The sequence below is a fragment of the Pseudochaenichthys georgianus genome, chromosome 1 (genome assembly GCF_902827115.2).
Source record: "Pseudochaenichthys georgianus chromosome 1, fPseGeo1.2, whole genome shotgun sequence".
Lineage (NCBI taxonomy): Eukaryota > Metazoa > Chordata > Actinopteri > Perciformes > Channichthyidae > Pseudochaenichthys > Pseudochaenichthys georgianus.
Genome location: NC_047503.1, coordinates 29,603,445 through 29,622,165, shown reverse-complemented (window position 1 = coordinate 29,622,165; position 18,721 = coordinate 29,603,445). Strand labels below are relative to the sequence as shown.

General features: G+C 40.6%; 1 protein-coding gene across 1 annotated transcript; it reads left to right on the top strand.

The window, feature by feature from the left end:
• Nucleotides 1–437: 437 nt before the first annotated feature.
• On the top strand, nucleotides 438–18,529 carry LOC117446353 (ras-related protein Rab-3D-like). Its single transcript, XM_034082524.1, has 5 exons — nucleotides 438–587; nucleotides 4,231–4,464; nucleotides 16,782–16,900; nucleotides 17,464–17,588; nucleotides 17,695–18,529. Exons 1-5 carry the CDS (start codon nucleotides 585–587, stop codon nucleotides 17,880–17,882), a joined length of 669 nt encoding a protein of 222 aa, XP_033938415.1. The 5' UTR covers nucleotides 438–584; the 3' UTR covers nucleotides 17,883–18,529.
• Nucleotides 18,530–18,721: the final 192 nt, after the last annotated feature.

The window sequence follows — 18,721 nt, the reverse complement described above, 5'->3', positions numbered from 1 at the left end:
TTCCGGAAATAAAGTGAGTCAACCTTCAAATTAAAAGTCTGGCAGCACAACTGCTCATGCAAACTGTGTCAATGTAGTACCATGGGACATGTATGACAATTAATCAGTTTGCTGCAAATCTTTAATTTGCATCATGATATTGAATATCTAAAGTTTCCCAGACTCTTGGTTAGTCAACACAATGCATTTGATAATGTTCACATTTTGCATGTTTAACTAGTTTCTGACCAATTTCAAATCGTTACAATATTGGATTAAGAAAATAATTATCAGTTACAGCTCTTAAAAAATATATAAATACTAGAGCAGCTCTGGAACTATCATCACAGGATCACACACAGTCTGGTTGAATCTCACATAAGATTGAAAGACAACGAATGGTTTTATTTTTGAAAGTTCTACCGGAAGTTTCGTTTCTATATCCTTGCTGACTTGACTCGTTGCACGGTGGTGTCCCAGAGCCTGGAGATCCAGGAGCGGAGCGCGTGAAGTTCAGCGCCCGACAGCAGCGCACACCCATCGGCTTCAGGTAGAGGAGGAAGACCGCAGGAAGGACGGAGGAGACGGACTTATAAACCACATCCATGGTAATTTACTCTCCACACAGTTGTCAAAAACAGTGGAGTGTTTGTTTTAATGCTATCGGTTCGGTAGAGCTACCGTATGGTGGGACAGTGTAGGCAAATTCGGCTAACTGTGAAACATTGTCCACTTTTATCTCAGAAAACTTTGCGTGTGTCGTACTCTTACTTGAGGCTGTTTTGTATATATTTATTTAGATTATTTCTAACTTTCAACAAGTGTCACGAGCCCATGTGTCCCCACGGCCTGGTATTGCTAACTGGGTCATTCTACAGAAAAGGTGGAATCTGGGTGATACAAATCTGCTGAAATATATTCCTTCTAAAAGCATCTAACACCTGTTAAATAGCAATAACTAACTCTTAACTTGATGAATCCACAACAAGTAGAGCTTAAAATATTTTTATTATTTTTATACTTTATATAAAGCTTATTTGTATAGGAATGTCACTGGTGTTACGTGTTACCAGGAAGAAGAGTAACACCAGTGACGGTAACACCAGTGACAATTTGGAGAAAACACTACCATTTTAACAAAATGGCTGCAATGTGTCAGACCAAATATGGCTTCAGTCAATATCAAAATCGTTTAACTATTCAATACAATACATTTTCCCATTCAAATGTTCACCCCTAGGGCTATGCAATGAGTAACACTAATGACAGACTTGAAAGACGCATGTACAATTTGAAGATAAAATGACACCTTTAACAAACAAAGTAAGAAGTATCTGACTTTCCTTATGTCTTTGTCCACTGCACTGCCTCCAATGATCTCTTGTTGCAGGAGGCACTTCAGAGACAGTACATTATTTCAAAAATAAAAGCGTTTTGTGTAGCAGTAACACCAATGACGTAATTTTGGGTGACTGACATTTATTTGATATTAATAATAATTTGCGTTTTTTGTTACCATTTCAGTGTTATATGTAATGCTTGTAATGTTATGTAAATATAAATTAGATTTATTGAAAAAAAAATATTTTACATTAAAACTATATGCTCCACTTTCATGTATGATCAAAGTGACAAGCCAGTTCCTTGAACTTGACATTTTAAATAAATTGCAATTTACGTATAAAACCATTTTTTATTTAGTACCATTGCAAAGACAATCTCTATTTATTCAACATATATAATGAATGTGAGTATTAGGTCAACGTCATGTATTTTGGTGTCTGCAAAAGTAAGTGACAGCACTTCCACCTTTTCTGTAGAATGACCCAACTGCAAATACTAATTTCCATGTATTTTATGCCAGGTGTCAACATCTGTTCATGATTCATATTTAGTATTATGCTGCTTTTATGCGAAATGGCCTTTTTTATGTTGCTTTAGTTTTAGTATCCCGAGTAATAAACCTCAAAACAGCTATTTGTTTGTATTGTCCTACTGACGTGTTAGCGCATGCGCGGATATTAGTTGTTTTGCTGAGAGTGCACAGCAACCGGTCCCTCTTTAAGGTCTTGGAAGTGGTGTTCCTGAGCATGTCTCCTGAGAGATCTCAGCTATTAGGGAGTACAACAGGAGCCTCTCTGGTGGGAGGGGGGTAGAGGATGTGAGGATGAATGCATTGGTCAGCTTCCTTATGATGCAGAAAGATGGAGGAAGGAGAGAGTGTGGCGTGGGAGATATGGATGGATGATGACAGGAGGGATGGATGAGAATGAGAGAGAAAGTAAAGGAAGATAAATGGGTGTTGGTGTGTTTAAATGGGAGTGTCAGTAGGTCAGGTGGATGATGGATGAAATGTACAGGAAGGGGTGGAGAATATATTGCCCCCTCGCCCACCGCTCAGCGTCCACTTATCCCATAAGTTTTGCTACACGCGTCCATTTGACAAATGGACAGAGCGAGCAGGGGATGACGGATAGAGGGTGGAAGGAGCGGCCCTGTTTGTGATTCATAACACAGGGATGAGAGCTAAAGAATATTGGGGGTGGGGAGGTAGACCATTGTTAAAACAAAACGGCCATTTACCAACATCTGCTCAGCTTTTACTATGGATGAATTTCAGTCCTGTGTGTGTGAATTCTCAAATAGCTGGGATTCCTCACTCTGTCATTTGAACACATGAGTACTGTCTTTCCACATTTTTGTCACAGACATCCCCCAGCCCCACCAATCTTTAAATAAGCCAGCGTCAGCCAGGGAGGAAGATATGGAGCCTACTTATTACTCTAGTTGAATGCTTACTACATGATAGGGGCTTTATCAGCTGAGCACCCTGCGCCTGGCACATAGCTGGCATACTTGTTGCATGTCGCAATGCTTCTGTAATACACTGGTATAGAGGTAACTGGAATTAGCAGCGGCTAGAATGAATCCCATTTGTTTTTGTCATCAGTTAAAGGTGGGGTAGGTAAGTTTGAGAAACCGGCTCGAGATACACTTGTTATATTCCATGGAATGCTCTTAACATCCCGATAGCAATGAATATCTTAAGTGCTTTGACAAAAAATCCATAAAAAAAATTAATCTGTGGAAGCCGTAGTACTGTACAAAGCACGACCAATCATTTTAGCCAGCCCGGCTAAAATAACTGGATGGCTTACCTGCCTGTCAGCCTTCCATCTGTGCACAAACTTATCTCGTGCCCTCATTGGTCATGTGCGCGTTTGTGTGTGTTGGAGGAGGGGCTCTGTAAGGAAGTGGCAGATTTTTTCCGGCTGTGTATTTTCAAATTCTAGCGATCTCGTGCCGGTTTCTCCAAAATTACCTACCTATATGTAGGTATTCAGTTAAGATATTTACCCCTGGCCCGCAGAGAACTCCAGGCTTCATAGTTTCTTAAATGTATATATTTATTAATATATTTCTTCCACTCAGTTTTGCCCTTTCAATTATCTTATACATTTAAGAAGCTTGTGTTATGTGTATAGTTTTATGTTTTTATTAGTTGTTGGTAGGGCTGCACATTATGAAAAATATAAATATATATACATTTTTGTATTGGTTTTTCAATTGAATTATACTTAAAGTTCAAGGTAATCAACTGTTAAAAACATACTACACATTATTTTTTCAATAAATTGATGTTTTCAAAGTAAATGGATAACAATCCATTTAGTTTTTTAATCATCGTGATATCAATTATTGACCCAAATAATCGAGATTATGATTTTTGCCATAATCGAGCAGCCCTAGTTTGTTGGTTGGTCTTTTATAGTATTCTTTATATGTTGTATTGTTTATTCAAAAGGTGCTTTATTGATTATCTTTCTCTTCTGTCTATATGTACACATTTAATGTTTGTTTTCTGCTGTATTGTTTGTAAGGCTGTTGGTTATTTTGTCTTTTTTGAATGGATTAAGCTTATATAAAACCAAAATGTGATGTCTTCAAATGACTTTACCAGCAGTCAGAAACCAAAAGGTATTTATTTACACTGATATAAAACTGACAAGAGCAGCAAATCCTCACATTGAAAACGAAATACTTTTTGCTGCTATATTTATTTGAGAATGAATCACATTTCCCCCCCTTTATCCTAGATTTCATTAGAAACATTTCAAATGACTGTGGATACTTTATCAAGTTGAGTTTCACAATCTATTCATAAAGTTTAGAGTCTGAAGTATCATTCTTCTCCTCTTGTTTAGAGTCTGAAGTATCATTCTTCTCCTCTTGTCCTTCTTCTTTTGATAGATGGCACTAACCAGAGATCCAGGGGCGGGCCAGGAGCATAAAGATGCAGCCGACCAGAACTTCGACTACATGTTTAAGCTGCTGATCATCGGCAACAGCAGCGTGGGAAAGACTTCCTTCCTGTTCCGCTTTGCAGACGACTCCTTCACGTCGGCCTTTGTCAGCACAGTGGGCATCGACTTCAAAGTCAAGACCATCTACAGGAACGACAAGAGGGTCAAACTTCAGATCTGGGTCAGTTGGAGAATACACATTGATCTTTGAAATATGCTGATAGAGGAAGATTAATGTCCTCATGCTGGTGGGAGTTGACATTCGGGGACATAACATTTAACATTTATTTAGTTGATGCTTTGGCCAAAACAACTTAAAATAAGTGAATTCAACTATGTGGATACAAACTAAAAAATCTCAGGAATTATGCAAGTATACACTTTCATTGAATATGCTGATATACTAAAGAAATATTGTATTTTTCATCTATTTAATTGACAGTTTGACTGTATTTCAGCTTGCCACTTGATAAACCTACCAAAAAGAGATGAAGAGCTTTTCAGGTGCACCATTTTTACAGAGGTTTTATTTCATAGATAAACTAAGAATGGGAAATAGTTAAAGGTGACATGTCATGCTTTTCCGGTTATTACCCGTCCCCTTGTGTGTTATGAAGGTTTTTATGCATGTAAATGGTGTGCAGAGTCAAAACCCTCAAAGTACACCATGTAGCGAGTAAACTCTAACGGTACGTCCACACAGCAGCTTCAGAAGAAACTTCCACCGCTTCCAACGCTTCTCTGCCCATTGACTTTGAATGGGGATGACGTCACTTTGCCTCGTTTTTCGCCGAACTGCATTGTGGGGGAGCGAAGCGAAGATTTCCAGGATGTCCAGGATCTCCAGGATTCAAAAGTTGAGCAATGTTCAACTTTTGAAGCTGAGCTGGAAGCGCCAGCCAATCAAACACGTTTATGCAAATCTGACAGTAGAAGCGCTAGCCAATCAAACGGCGTGTAAGCAGGGAGAACCAGACCGCAGTTCATTTCCTCATATTCCAAAAGAGAAATTACGGTAGCAAATCACCCGGTTCTTTACGACCAGAACTATTAACGGGATACAAACCGGAGGAACCAGGCATGGAGGGAGGTGGCAGAGACAGTGGGTGAAACTGGTAGGTTTTCGCCTGTTTGGCGAGTTTATATATATATTGCTCGCATAAAATCCCCGGGGTTTTTTACTTTGTATGTCGGGGGCGGGAGATTCATGTGATTGGTTGTTGGTCGCATTGCTCGCAAAAAATCCCCAAGCTGTCAGACACGCCCAGCTCCAAGATTTTTGAAAAGCTGCTGTGTGGACGTAACGTAACACAGAAAATACCTCCCCAAAACGCCTCGTTGGAGATACGTCACTGTCCATTTGATTCTTCCGGGTACATCATGATGTCATGTCGTCCCCTCCGGGGGGGAGGGGGGGCAAGAGCTGCAACGAGCCGCAACGAGCCGTAACGAGCCGTTTAGTGGAGAGAGTGAATACTGCTGAATACACATACTTTACAGAGATGCTGTATGAGAAACCAATGTGAGTTTGGAAAATTGCACAATATAAATCTATTCTAGTAGACCTCAACAATGGAATTATGATCAGTGGAAATGGCCATGACATGGGACCTTTAACTAATATAAATCTAGAGCAAAGGATTTTGGGGTAGAAAGACTGAAAGATGGCCAGAAACAAATGTTGGCATCATTCTGAAACTATTTAAAGTTATTTACAGCATAACATCCCACCAGTTAGAAATTACAATATTGTTAGTTGTTAAGGTTTTAAAGAAGGTGTTAATAAAGCAAACTTTTTAAATAGCTCATTCTTGATTTTTCTTTTGTGAATTGTAGTCCAGTTAAACCCTGAGCCTGTTTTTCAGGCCTCAGGCTCGAAAATGACATTCCCAGAACAATTGACTATAACTTCACTTCTAAAAGGGGTACATTCATAATCTTTTTTCTCAAAGCAATGATAAACCTGTGAGTTGGATGTAGACAAGTCAGAATCAATATAGATTTTTTTTATTTTAAAGTAAATTCCGATTGAACATAGTAAAAAAATGGAAATTCTAGTGTCCGTCCAAAGAAAAACACATTACTTATAGTGAAAACCACCCTTGAATGATTGGATAGTAGACTAAAAGAAGAAATCTAAGAATCTCTCCTGTGTTTGCTCCGTAATGCTACGTTGTGTGATGTCTGTTTGCTTCCCATGTCGCGAGTTCTGATCGCTCAGTGATGATACTTATATGTCTGGAATCTGTGGAATCTCAGTTTGCTAATCAAGGGAATTTAACTTGAGTTCTGTGCTAATTGCGTTAGCATTTTTTCACTCCGGGCTAATTCAGAGTCTTTGTTATTACCCTTTTGTTTCATTTAGCTGGTTAATATTGTCTAAAAGCTGAGTTTCTTCCCGTTAAGTGAGTATGACACATTCATAGTTTATTAAATGTTAAGAAGCCCTCAGATGCTGTTTCTTGCAAGATGTTGCGTTTTGCTATTTAAATAAATAACCAATAAAATAATCAAAAAGCAAAGCTAGTAAAAACATATTTACATTCCTTCACCTTCAAAACGTTTACTATCACATCCACATAATCTAGTTTCTGATCTGCAGCAGGGTGAAAGGAGTGGAAGTCTGCCAGAACAAACTGATGGATGTTTGCTCAGTGCAGAACCAAGGAAGTAAAAGCTGGCACTGTGTTACAGTTCGACAAGATTTCACTCTAATTCATCTGGCACATAAAAAGTTTAAAGTGCAGAGTATAAAAACCTAATGGGAGTAGTTTTTTTTAACCACTCTGACTCATAAATAGCAGACCGTCTGAAAAAAATAGAAGAAGTAATCTTTTCTGGATTTGTACTTATATACTTTTTTATACTTTTGCATATTTAGCATGTAGCTGGGACTGGTTCAAAGCCGTTGATCTGAAAGCACTTTCAGGGGTCTCTGGTGTGACACCACCTGTCTCCAATATATATACATAATCACCTGGTGCCCAAAACCACCTTTTAAAATAAAAGCATAACGAATTACTTTATTAAAAATAATTACACTTAAAGGTGGGGTAGGTAAGTTTCACTTTTTGTTATATTCCATGGAATGCTCTTAACATCCCGATAGCAATGAATATCTTAAGTGCTTTGACAAAAAAATCCATAAAAAAATGTCATCTGTAGAAGCCGTAATACTGTAAAAAGTACAACCAATCTCGGATTGGATGGCCTACCTGCCTGTCAGCCTTCCATCGGGGCACAAACTTATCTCGTGCCCTCATTGGTCATGTGCGCGTTCGTGTGTGTTGGAGGAGGGGCTCTATAAGGAAGTGGCAGATTTTCTCCGGTTGTGTATTTTCAAATTCTAGCGATCTCGAGCCGGTTTCTCAAACTTACCGACCCCACCTTTAATACAAATACACTTTCTTCTGCAGCAGTTATATTTTTTGAGTACATTTTCAGTTTTATTTCTTAGATGTTCGCTGCTACAAAACTATTTGCACCTTCGAAAACATAGATACCATAGCATGTCAAATGAATCCTTTTAAATCCAGATTCATTTTCTTGTTTTAGGCTGGTTATGGAAGAATTTGTCATCTCTCCCATTCATTTCAATATACTTTATTTATGTAAATTGTCTCTTAACTAAACTCATTTTGGCTTAACATTATTATTGGACCATCAAATTAATGAAAAAGGGCAAAAAAAGTCTAATGGCCATTACTAACCAACTATATACAAAACATAGATCGATCACACTCTCCATGAGTGAAGCATAGCAGGTTTTCAATGGTAAAGTATTGTAGAAAACAGTAAAGTAAAGTATTGTAGAAAACAGACAGTAGAGCAGGGGTGCCCAACCTTTTTTGAACCGAGAGCTACTTTTAAAGTTGCCAGTCTGCCGAGATCTACCAGTCCAAATAGAGAGGCATAGCCATTACTGACAGCCTACTACCAGGTAAATACACACTTCTACTTGTATAAAACTGACCTTTGTACGATTAATACTTCATTAAATACTGCAGATCCTTTATTTTACCTCTTTCTAATCTACACACATACAAGTATTTAACTGAAGTTACACAACAGTGTTGTTGATACAGAGTTGGAGTTTATTCACACGTCACATACTACAGTGGGTAATATTTTGAAGAAACATTGAACAGTGCTGCCACATATGACACAGGGAAAAAAGAAAAGACTCTGAACCCTTTCTTTGCCATTAAAATTAGGCTTACTAATAAGACAACTCAGATCTGAAGCTACACAGGAATCTTCAGCCAAAGTGCAATAAAAAAGACAATTAATAGAATCAAACCCTTTTTTCGTTGCATTTTAGTAGAGTATAAAAATAAATGCCTTTTTAAAATAGGATGCAAGCAACACTAGTTTCTTACCCTGAATTGATAATAAACTATAATCAATTTAAACAGAACAGATCTTAATGTTTGCATTCTTATACCATTTTGTACAATAATTATAATGAATAAGTTAAAACAAACTAAAACTTACAGCTGATTAATAACGGTATCCAACTTGAGTTTTTATTATATCAAAAGCCTGTTGAAATGCTACTGCTATTTTTACTGTCCCCAAAAAGCGCGTCAGCAGCCTCCAGGAATGCTTCTTTCACAACTTCGCCGTCTTTGAAAGACTTCATGTGTTTCGTAAGAACGTGACTGACACACTAATGGCGCATTTCCACTGCAGCGGGTAGCCCCGTTTAAGCGTCCTGGACCGTCCTCAAGCGGCCAGGCCAGTTTTTGGTGGCATTTCCATATAGCCTAGTACCGGCTAGCGGGTACTTTTTCCCTCTTTTTCCGGCCCCATAAAATCGTGGTTCTATCAGACCAGGCCAGGGCTGTGACGTCAACACTCGACTGCTGATTGGTCAGAGAGAATCGTCACAAGATCGCGCGCGAGATCATCCCTCGCGTCAACATATATATCAAGAAGCAAGCTTGCAGCATTTTGTAAACGGAGGAGCTACAAAAATGGCAACGTCGAAGAAAAGCACACCGTGGTCGACCGAGGAGGTGACGACGTTCCTACATCTCATTGGGGATGATAAAATCCAGCGGGAGCTCGACGGAACAACGCGAAATGTGAAAGTGTTCCAGGATGTCTCTGCACAGATGTCCGAGCGCGGATTTTCGAGGACTTTCCTGCGATGTAGGGAAAACGGCAACGGCTTTACTGGAGTCCCTGCAAGGTACGCTCACTTCTAACAAAGAAGTCTATTTTATCCTTACATTAATGTTCGACAACCCGTGCTTTTATGGAGCCCTGGAGAGCTACATAGCTAGCTAAGGCAGATAGCCTTAGCTAGAGCTATTGTTTGCTAACACCATATGTGCCATTGTTTACGTTCAGTTTTTCTTTTCTATAGTTGTTGTTGCTATTTAGTATTGTGCTGCAGTAGTTTGTGGAATTAACAAGTCATGTTGCTGTTCTAGATGATTACATTGGGACTCGTGAGGAGGAACATTCCTGAACAACGGGTGATGGCATTGTTCCGTCCACTTCGTCATCGAATCCAGAACGGACCCCAGCCGAATAATCGACACCAACTCAACCACCAACACCGAGTGCCATCACGACACCGCAGCGTGTGGTTCTAGGTAAGAAATAGAAATGGCAAAACGACTGGAATTGTTTTTTTGTTTTTTTAAACCGTGGATCATCCATCGTCAGTAATTAAAATAAGCTATATCACTGTGTGGAAATGCTCTGTTACAAGTAAAGTCTTAGCTAGTAAGCAGCTAGTACAGTTGTGTGTGACATCCTATCATATACATACATTTATATTCATTATCAACAGGCTGGACATAATGTAATTCACTTTCACAATCATTGTAAACATCTAGGGCCAGAACTTTCTTTAGTTCACCTTACTGTTGTTCTGTTTATACATGTTATTCTTATATCCTTGTGTGACCTGTACCTGTCCTGTGTGTTTTCCTTATTGCTAATTATTATCTTATTGTCACCCAGGCAAGAGGAAACGAGGAGGAGAGGATCGGGCCCAGCAGGAACGGCACCATGACTGGGCAGCCGACGTGGCCCGTCTCCTCCCTGATACTTCAAAAAACCTTAATAGTTATTGTACATATTATATATTTTTTATCTAGTTAATTTTTAAATGCAACATTTGTACTTCCTTGTTTATTTATTTTCTTTAAAATGTTCATTTTATATTTACAATTCCATGTATATTTATGCTGGCTGCAATACAGTTTTACATTTTTTATTTGTATTGTTTAATGGCATGCCTTTTTGATACAACATTTGTATTTTTATACTGCCATCAATAAAGAAGTACTTTGACTTATCTTATCTCTTGTTGATAATGAATGGCACCCAACAGAAAAAAATCATAAACATACATGAATTTATAAAGCAATAACAAACACCATCAGTTAGAAAAAAGCCCCTTATTTTAAGAGATTTAAAGCAAGAAATTGAGTTTGCTAGCTTGAGGTCCTCCTCTAAAACATTATTACGTGTTTATTTTGTAATAGTATTAAGAATACATGATAAATACATAATACATGTAGAAATTGCTCAATTGTAATACCCTCGTTCTACTAGACTCAAACAACACATTCCTTATATATTTCAAAGACGAGAGAACAAAATAAACCTATAACCCATTCAAGCAAGCTTTTAACATGTCTAGAAGAAAGATTGAGGTTATATTTAATATATTATTTTATGTTGTGGATACTTTAGTCTCCATCCATGTTTACAATTGTCCACACTATTTTACACTTGCATTTATGAATATAGTGTTGCCGTGTTTTACACTTTAGTATTTATGTTTATAGTTAGCTTTGATATTCGCTTAATTGATTAGAAAGATTTTCTTTTCATGATCTGATATTTCCTCAAATGTCATTATGGGGCAGTACTTACTGGTGCTTGAATTTCAAATATTCAATTCAGATAATATTTGTTTAAAACATTTGACAAACACATGTATATGAAAAAAAAGGATTTATTTATGTTCAATACAATGAATACAATACAATGCTTGCTGTGATCACTTTCCTTCTTGCTGTGATAACAAGCCACACACCAAGAAACATGTAAACGATCGCTTCCACATCCTCCATTGTTGTGTGTGTTTTGTGAGTTGTGTCGCATTGAAGATGACGCCACTGCAGTTTTACCCAGCGTCGCTCCGACCAAAAAGCTGACACTGCGTTGCTACCCCAGGTCCTAAACTGTAATGGAAATGCGCCACGGCCTCGGCCGGCCAGCGAGGCAGCCCGAGGCCTGAGCGAGGACGCTTAGGGACGCTTAAACGGGGCTACCCCGTTGCAGTGGAAATGCGCCATAAGATGCTTTGGTAGCAGCCTTGCTCTTGTTGTTGGGCCTGGAGAAAATGGACTGCTGTGCATTTAGCTGTCCTTTCAGGCCCCTCCCCTTTTGGGAGCGTAGGGCAGAATTAGGAGGGAATTCCGTCTCGTAGCGTTTGTGCACTGTTTTGAAATGCCGCTCCTAAATTACCCTTCTTCGATAAAGCCACGCTCGCATTGCAGATGAGACAGATGGACTTTGAATTGGAATAGATACAAAAATAATCATCCTCCCACTCGGAGTGAAAATTATATATTATGGGCTTTTTTGCTTCTGCCATAATTGCGGTCTTGTGTGTGTGCGGACTGTCACTCCTGTTGCCACGGACAACGTCAGCAAAATAGTGCCCACTGCCCACCAGCCACGCCCCGACATGGGGTCACGCCGGCCAATCACAAAGCTTTGATGCGTTCAAGTGCATTATTCTGGCACAGGAAGATTATGTTATAGGACATTAACGATAAAACAGAATATTGTTGTTCTTTTTTTAGACACATCTCGCGATCGACTGGGAATCTCCCCGCGATCGACTGGTTGGGCACCCCTGCAGTAGGGTATCCAACTCCAAAACCCATTTCACTGATGCCCATATTATCATTCAGTTAAAGAGGACCTATCATGCTATATTTGAATAATATATTGTAGGGCCATACCTATATAAAACATGTCTGAAGTTTTTTTTTCAAAATACCAAACAGATCATGCATTTTAGCCATGCCTCATTTCGCTCTATTTGCTCTATTCCAGCCCTGTCTTCACAAGGGCTGATTCTGTGGCAAATGAGCTGCAGCTGACCACGCCCCACTGCAAAGGAGGGGGGCAAGGCACGAGCGCCATGTTACCATGCTGTTACCATGCCACGCAACCTCTCATTCCCCTGATAGGTGGAGAGTTGCCCATATAGGCGGAGCACCCCTGTTCTGACGTCAGAACAATTCAAATCTGTATCAGCTCCGTTGCAGCCCGTTTTTAGAGATTTGGGTATGGAGGAAAAGAGAGGGTTGTGTTTTCTGACACTTGGTGAGTTCCCTGACACACTGGGGACACACATTCATGTATAAAAGACGTACAAAAGTGCATTTTGCATGATAGGTCCCCTTTAAATGAGAAAATATATGCGACCCTCACATCATTAGGGTCTGAAGAGCTCCTAATAATTTCCTGGAGAATGCTAAGGAAGCATTTCACTCCCCACAGCAGATAAAATATTATACCTTACAGAACGAGCCGGCTTGACAGACCATACATCATCCAAATTGAGTATGAAACGCTGCAGTCTATTTAATATCAGAGCTGTAATTTACTGGAGGTAATTAACAGCATTTACCTTGGGGTTAGGAGGTTCTATAACACAGCTCCAGCCAAGGGATTCTTTTGAAAGTGCTGTTGCACAACATAAGGCACATTCACACCGCAGTACTTTTCCCACAAAGGTTCATCAGAACTTAGTTCATGAGAACTCTTTAGTTCTCATGAACTAAGTACAGATCGCGTTCACACCGGAATAAGTCCCTGGGGGTGGATTAGGCAAATGAAGCCGCTGACGTCACTTCTTCTTCTGCTTTGGGTTTACTGGCAGGCCGCAAACCACTTCACGGTGTATACTGCCGCCCAAAGTCCCCGGAGTTGGGGACTGGCTTCAGTAGAAGCTGCTGGGAGTCCCAGCAGCTTCTACTGAAGCCTTCTGAGTAAATCGCCAGAACGCCGACACCTCCTCATCTCCACCGCTCTCATGTTTTATTTTGTGTTGCCATAAGTTAGTCTCTCTGCGTTTCTGCGCTGGGCTAATGCTAATAATGCTAATGCGGGGATAATAAAATGGCGGCTTCACAAAACTTTTTGGGAGTTTTACGGGGCGTGGTTTGCAATCCGCCCAGCCAATCAGACATAGGAACCTTTTTCTCCCACGAAAGTCCCTGCTCTCTAGCAGGGACGGGAAAAGGGGGTGAAAAGGTTCTCATGAACTAATTTTAGTTCCGGCTCTTTTTGGTGTGAACGCAACATTTCGGAACTATATCGGAACTAAAGTGGGAAAATTACTGCGGTGTGAACGCGCCTATAGACTGTTTATCCTCACCTCATTCCCCAGTTTGCCCCGGTACGTCCACACAGCAGCTTTTCCAAAATCTTGGAGCTGGGCGTGTCTGAAAGCTTGGGGATTTTTTGCGAGCAACGCGACCAACAACCAATCACATGAATCTCCCGCCCCCGACATACAAAGCAAAAAACCCCGGGGATTTTATGCGAGCAATATATATATATATATATTAGGGTTGTCAAGTTAACGCGATTAACGCATGTGTATTTTTTTTTCTCGGCCGCCCCGTAGTTTCAGAGCGCATCGAGTTTAAAATACCATCTACAAGCTGATGCTGACAGCCCCGCTGATGCTGACAGCCCCGCTGATGCTGACAGCCCCGCTCCTGCCGCCCGCTTGCAGCAGACCACACTTCCACGCTCACCGGCAGGCACCGACTGGCCATCGGGAGGACCGGGAGAGTGTGTGTATGTGTGGCCCGAGCAAGCAAGAGAAAGACCTTACGTGCATTGTTGTTGTTAGCATCTGGTGCTAGCTATCTGCGCTAACGGATATAAGGAGCTGTTTAAATGAAAACAGAGGAGCGACATTTCGCCACAACTGCGCCGAGCACTTGACTTTATGCAGGCAGCTAGACAGTGGGACATTGTAGGAGAAGTCAGCACACTCAGCTCGGATAGTGCAACATGATTGCAGCGTCCAGGCAGCTGCTCCCGTTCGAGCATATGCCTTGAGTTGCACATAGCTCCAACGATCCATCACACACACACACACACACACCATTTGTATTGTATTATTGTATGAGAGAGGTTCCAGGTTGAATTGAGGCGAATATTTGTAATGTTCAGAGGTTGTTGTGCTTAATATTCATGAGAATATTTGTCATTGTTCAAATGATAATAAACATTAGCATAAAGCATATTTGTCCACTCATATGTTGATAAGAGTATTACAAACTTGAAAAATATTCCTCTAAGGTACATTTAGAACAGATCAAAAATGTGCGATTAATCGTGATTAACTATGGACAATCATGCGATTAAATATTTTAATCAACTGACAGCCCTAATATATATATAAACTCCCAAACAGGCGAAAACCTACCAGTTTCACCCACTGTCTCTGCCACCTCCCTCCATGCCTGGTTCCTCCTGTTTGTATCCCGTTAATAGTTCTGGTCGTAAAGAACCGGGTGATTTGCTACCGTAATTTGTCGTTTGGAATATGAGGAAATGCACTGCGGTCTGGTTCTCCCTGCTTACATGCGGTTTGATTGGCTAGCGCTTCTACTGTCAGATTTGCATAAACGGGATTTGATTGGCTGACGCTTCCAGCTCAGCTTCAAAAGTTGAACATTGCTCAACTTTTGAATCCTGGAAATCCTGGAAATCTTCGCTTCGCTCCCCTACAATGCAGTTCGGCGAAAAGCGAGGCAAAGTGACGTCATCCCCATTCAAAGTCAATGGGCAGAGAAGCGGTGGAAGATTTGTCTAAAGCTGCTGTGTGGACGTACCGTTACACGCTGCTGCCTGTCATGGCTGTGGCGTAAACTCATTTCTCACACTCCGGAGTTAATGACAGTTGATGTCTAACATGGTCCCCAGAGAGCAGGGTTCATGAAAGATGCATGGGTTCGAGCTGCTGGAGCTGAATGTGCTTACTGCGCACACTGACACCCAGGACAGATGTATCGCTGAACGTTAGTGGAAGGTGAGGGCTCACCCACAGTACTCCTGTTAGATTAAAGTAATACATGTTTTTTTAGCTTAATGTATTCAGCATATCCTTCTCTGCTCTGCTTAACAATAGTACAGTTGCATACTAATACACGAGGAAGGTGCCAAGTAAAATGGAATTGGCTGCAACTTGAATGGGTTTCCTGGGGCTATTAAAACAAGCTAAACTCATTTTGTAAAACCCTGCATAAAGTTTGGCATAAGGGTGTTGGAGACAGCGGTAACTAATCTACTATCTAATGCACGGTCAAGCCCTGAATCTCCATCTTTAGGAGGTATGTTTGTATTATACATGACAGCAGCTGGATCTTAATTTGATCAGGGCAGAAGATTTAAACCTATTAGTAGGGATGCTCCGATCGCCAATTTCAGGGCCGATCGCCGGAATCAGTATCGGCCGATACCGATCGAGTGGGCGGGGCCTACATGGAAGATTTAAACATCACTTTAAATCTTCAATTTAAAGTGATGTTTAAACTCAGTTAATGGGGCTCATTCACTGGAGCTTCCACAAACAACAATCAACTTAATTATTACATTGAAATGATTCACTTTGGATAATAACACGGGAGAAATGAGCGGAAGCGCTCTCTTTTCCTCTCTCCCTCTCTCTCTCCCCCCCTCTCTCTCTCTCCTGACAGCCTGTCAGAATCTCATGCAGCTCACTGATCTAGTAATGAGTGACCCGACAGTGAAGAATAAATATATTTATAATAACTAGTTTAGCTTGTTCCAGAGTTAGATAAAATAGCTGAGTGTGTTAGGTCTAACTCTTGTGTGTTTCGTCCCGCTCACCGGTCCGGCGGGCGGAGCTGCAGGATTTCTGCTTCACACACACGTTGCATACCGCTATTTTACTGTCTTTTCCGGACACCTTAAAACAATGCCAGACCGGTGAAGCCATTTTGGCGAGCTTGTTTTGCCGCACACAGAGAAAAGTGTCATGTATTTTACGTCATGCGATCGGCTCTCGCGATCGGCATGTTTAGAGAGCACCGATCGATCGGTAGAGAGTGAGTATCGGCCGATATCGATCGGTGACCGATCGATCGGAGCATCCCTACCTATTAGTTTAACAGCTTTTTCTGGGTGCAGTTCTAACATATCCACATCAGCTATCGTTAAATGCTCAAACAGCATAAACTATCTCTATTTCTTATCCTTAAGGCAGAGCCAAGAAGCAGAGAGCATATCCTGGTGTATAACAGGGTGGGGCCTCACCAACACATGATGGGAGAGATTAGCTTCTGTTCCCAGGGTTGGTACCCAATGGTTCACAGAGTTAACCCTGTCATGTTCCTTTGAGTAGTTTAAACAATAAGGACATTGCACCAAATCAGAAAAAGAAATGCATTTCTCAGGTGTGTCATGTGTTTACAGGACACTGCAGGGCAGGAGCGCTACCGGACCATCACCACAGCGTACTACAGAGGAGCCATGGGGTTCCTGCTCATGTACGATATCACCAGTCAGGAGTCTTTCTGCGCTGTGCAGGACTGGTGGGTAGACCTGCAGATCTTACCCTAAAACCATTAAGTATATTAGAATGTGTAGAGGAAGGAATTTCTCAAACTATGCAGCGTAAAAAGACAAGATAAGATGGACATTTATTAATCCCTGTGGGGAAATTCAGTAGTTTAACAGCAACAGGGTAAGGATGAAAAGCAGGACAGCACAGATTCACACAGATTAATAAAATGAAGGATAACATCAAAGATAACAATTAAAAATGATAAAATAATGAATATTTAATTAATTTAAATGAACATATACATATTTGACCATGTATACATATTAGATATATTTACATGTGTGTGTGAAAACGGTGTGTATTTTATGTCCAGTAATTGTGTGTATAAAAAATACATTATTCTCCTCTGAAATGTAGTGTCATAAAGGTATAAAGTACAGTAGCTTTACGTCAAATTGCTTAAATTAAATCCAAGCACTTAACTGCATATGAGCACAGCACACACATATTACATGTGCTTTGTTTCTTTCCACCACTGGCTGTAGGAAATGCAGCAAAGCTTTTGTGAAAATGTTGTGTTGGTGTTTCCAGGGCAACCCAGATTAAGACGTACTCGTGGGGCAACGCTCAGGTAGTGCTGGTGGGCAATAAGCTGGACCTGGAGGAGGACAGGCAGGTCCCTACTGAGGACGCCCATAGACTGGCCTCAGAGCTCGGTTAGTGACACACCCTCACTCCCATAACATGCTCTGCAAGCACCCACCAGACAAACTCAATTACATAAACAAATGATTGAATTGTCACTCGTCTATCTGTTTGCAGGCTTCCAGTTCTTTGAGGCCAGTGCCAAAGACAACATCAATGTAAAGCAGGTTTTTGACAAGCTAGTGGACGTCATCTGCGAGAAGATGAGCGAGAGCATCAACGGTGATTCGAGTCCATCAGCCAATCAGAATGAGGCTGGTCTGAAGGAGACGCCCAGCAGCAGCCCAGGCGGCTGTTCATGCTGATGGCTGGCAATTTAAATTGTCTAAATCTATCATTGTGAATGTAGTTATTCATGGTGATGCAATAATATCATGGATTCTCGGCTTTCTTTTTTTTTATTTGATCTTTTCACAACTTGGTGACGACTGCAGCTTCATCGTAATGTGACTGTTACACTGAGATGCCAAAGAGCTGCACAGAGCAGCCATGCCTTTTGCCTGACAACACTGCTTTGTTATTTCTTGTCTAGTGAGTGAACAGCACCTGTTGCAGGCCAGGATGTGAATGAAAGGCATTAGCAAAATCAGCATGGTGTGTGAATCACTGTGATTTACTTGTGTCATGCTACCCCCTTGTGGTTGCTGCATGAAAATGCATCACTGTGAGTCATCGCTGCACTAAACTTTATCATGTGAACTGCTGAGGTTCAGTACAAAGTGAAACATACCTGAAGGTTGAAGTGAAACATACCTGAAAGGTGCTGTGTCATTCCAGGTCTATGTGCACAGTCCAGACTTGTAATTACTAAGGGATATTCTCATCAGCTTTAATTTATATTTTTTGTTTTATTCTTTTTGTACCTTTCAATGGTTAATGCTAATTAATGACTTCCTTTTGCCAGGTTTATTTTGTATCTCTAAAAGTGGGTATTAAAAGATGTGGATCAATACAGTGTGTCTGATGGTTTTCATTTGCACAATGTAATGAAATGTTATTTTCTAAATTAAACACTTCTAACTAACAGGAAACATTTGACAGCTCTTCAAATGTTTATACGCAGTGTTGACATTGGTTAATTTCCGATCACGTCATACATTTTATTGCCTTTAAGTGTTTTTCCATGTATTACAATCAAGTTATC

Excerpts from the sequence above, each read along its gene's own strand:
- LOC117446353 (XM_034082524.1), top strand. Across the intron at positions 4,465-16,781 it reads GGGTCAAACTTCAGATCTGG|GACACTGCAGGGCAGGAGCG; the intron begins GTCAGTTGGAGA and ends ATGTGTTTACAG. Across the intron at positions 16,901-17,463 it reads TTCTGCGCTGTGCAGGACTG|GGCAACCCAGATTAAGACGT; the intron begins GTGGGTAGACCT and ends TGGTGTTTCCAG.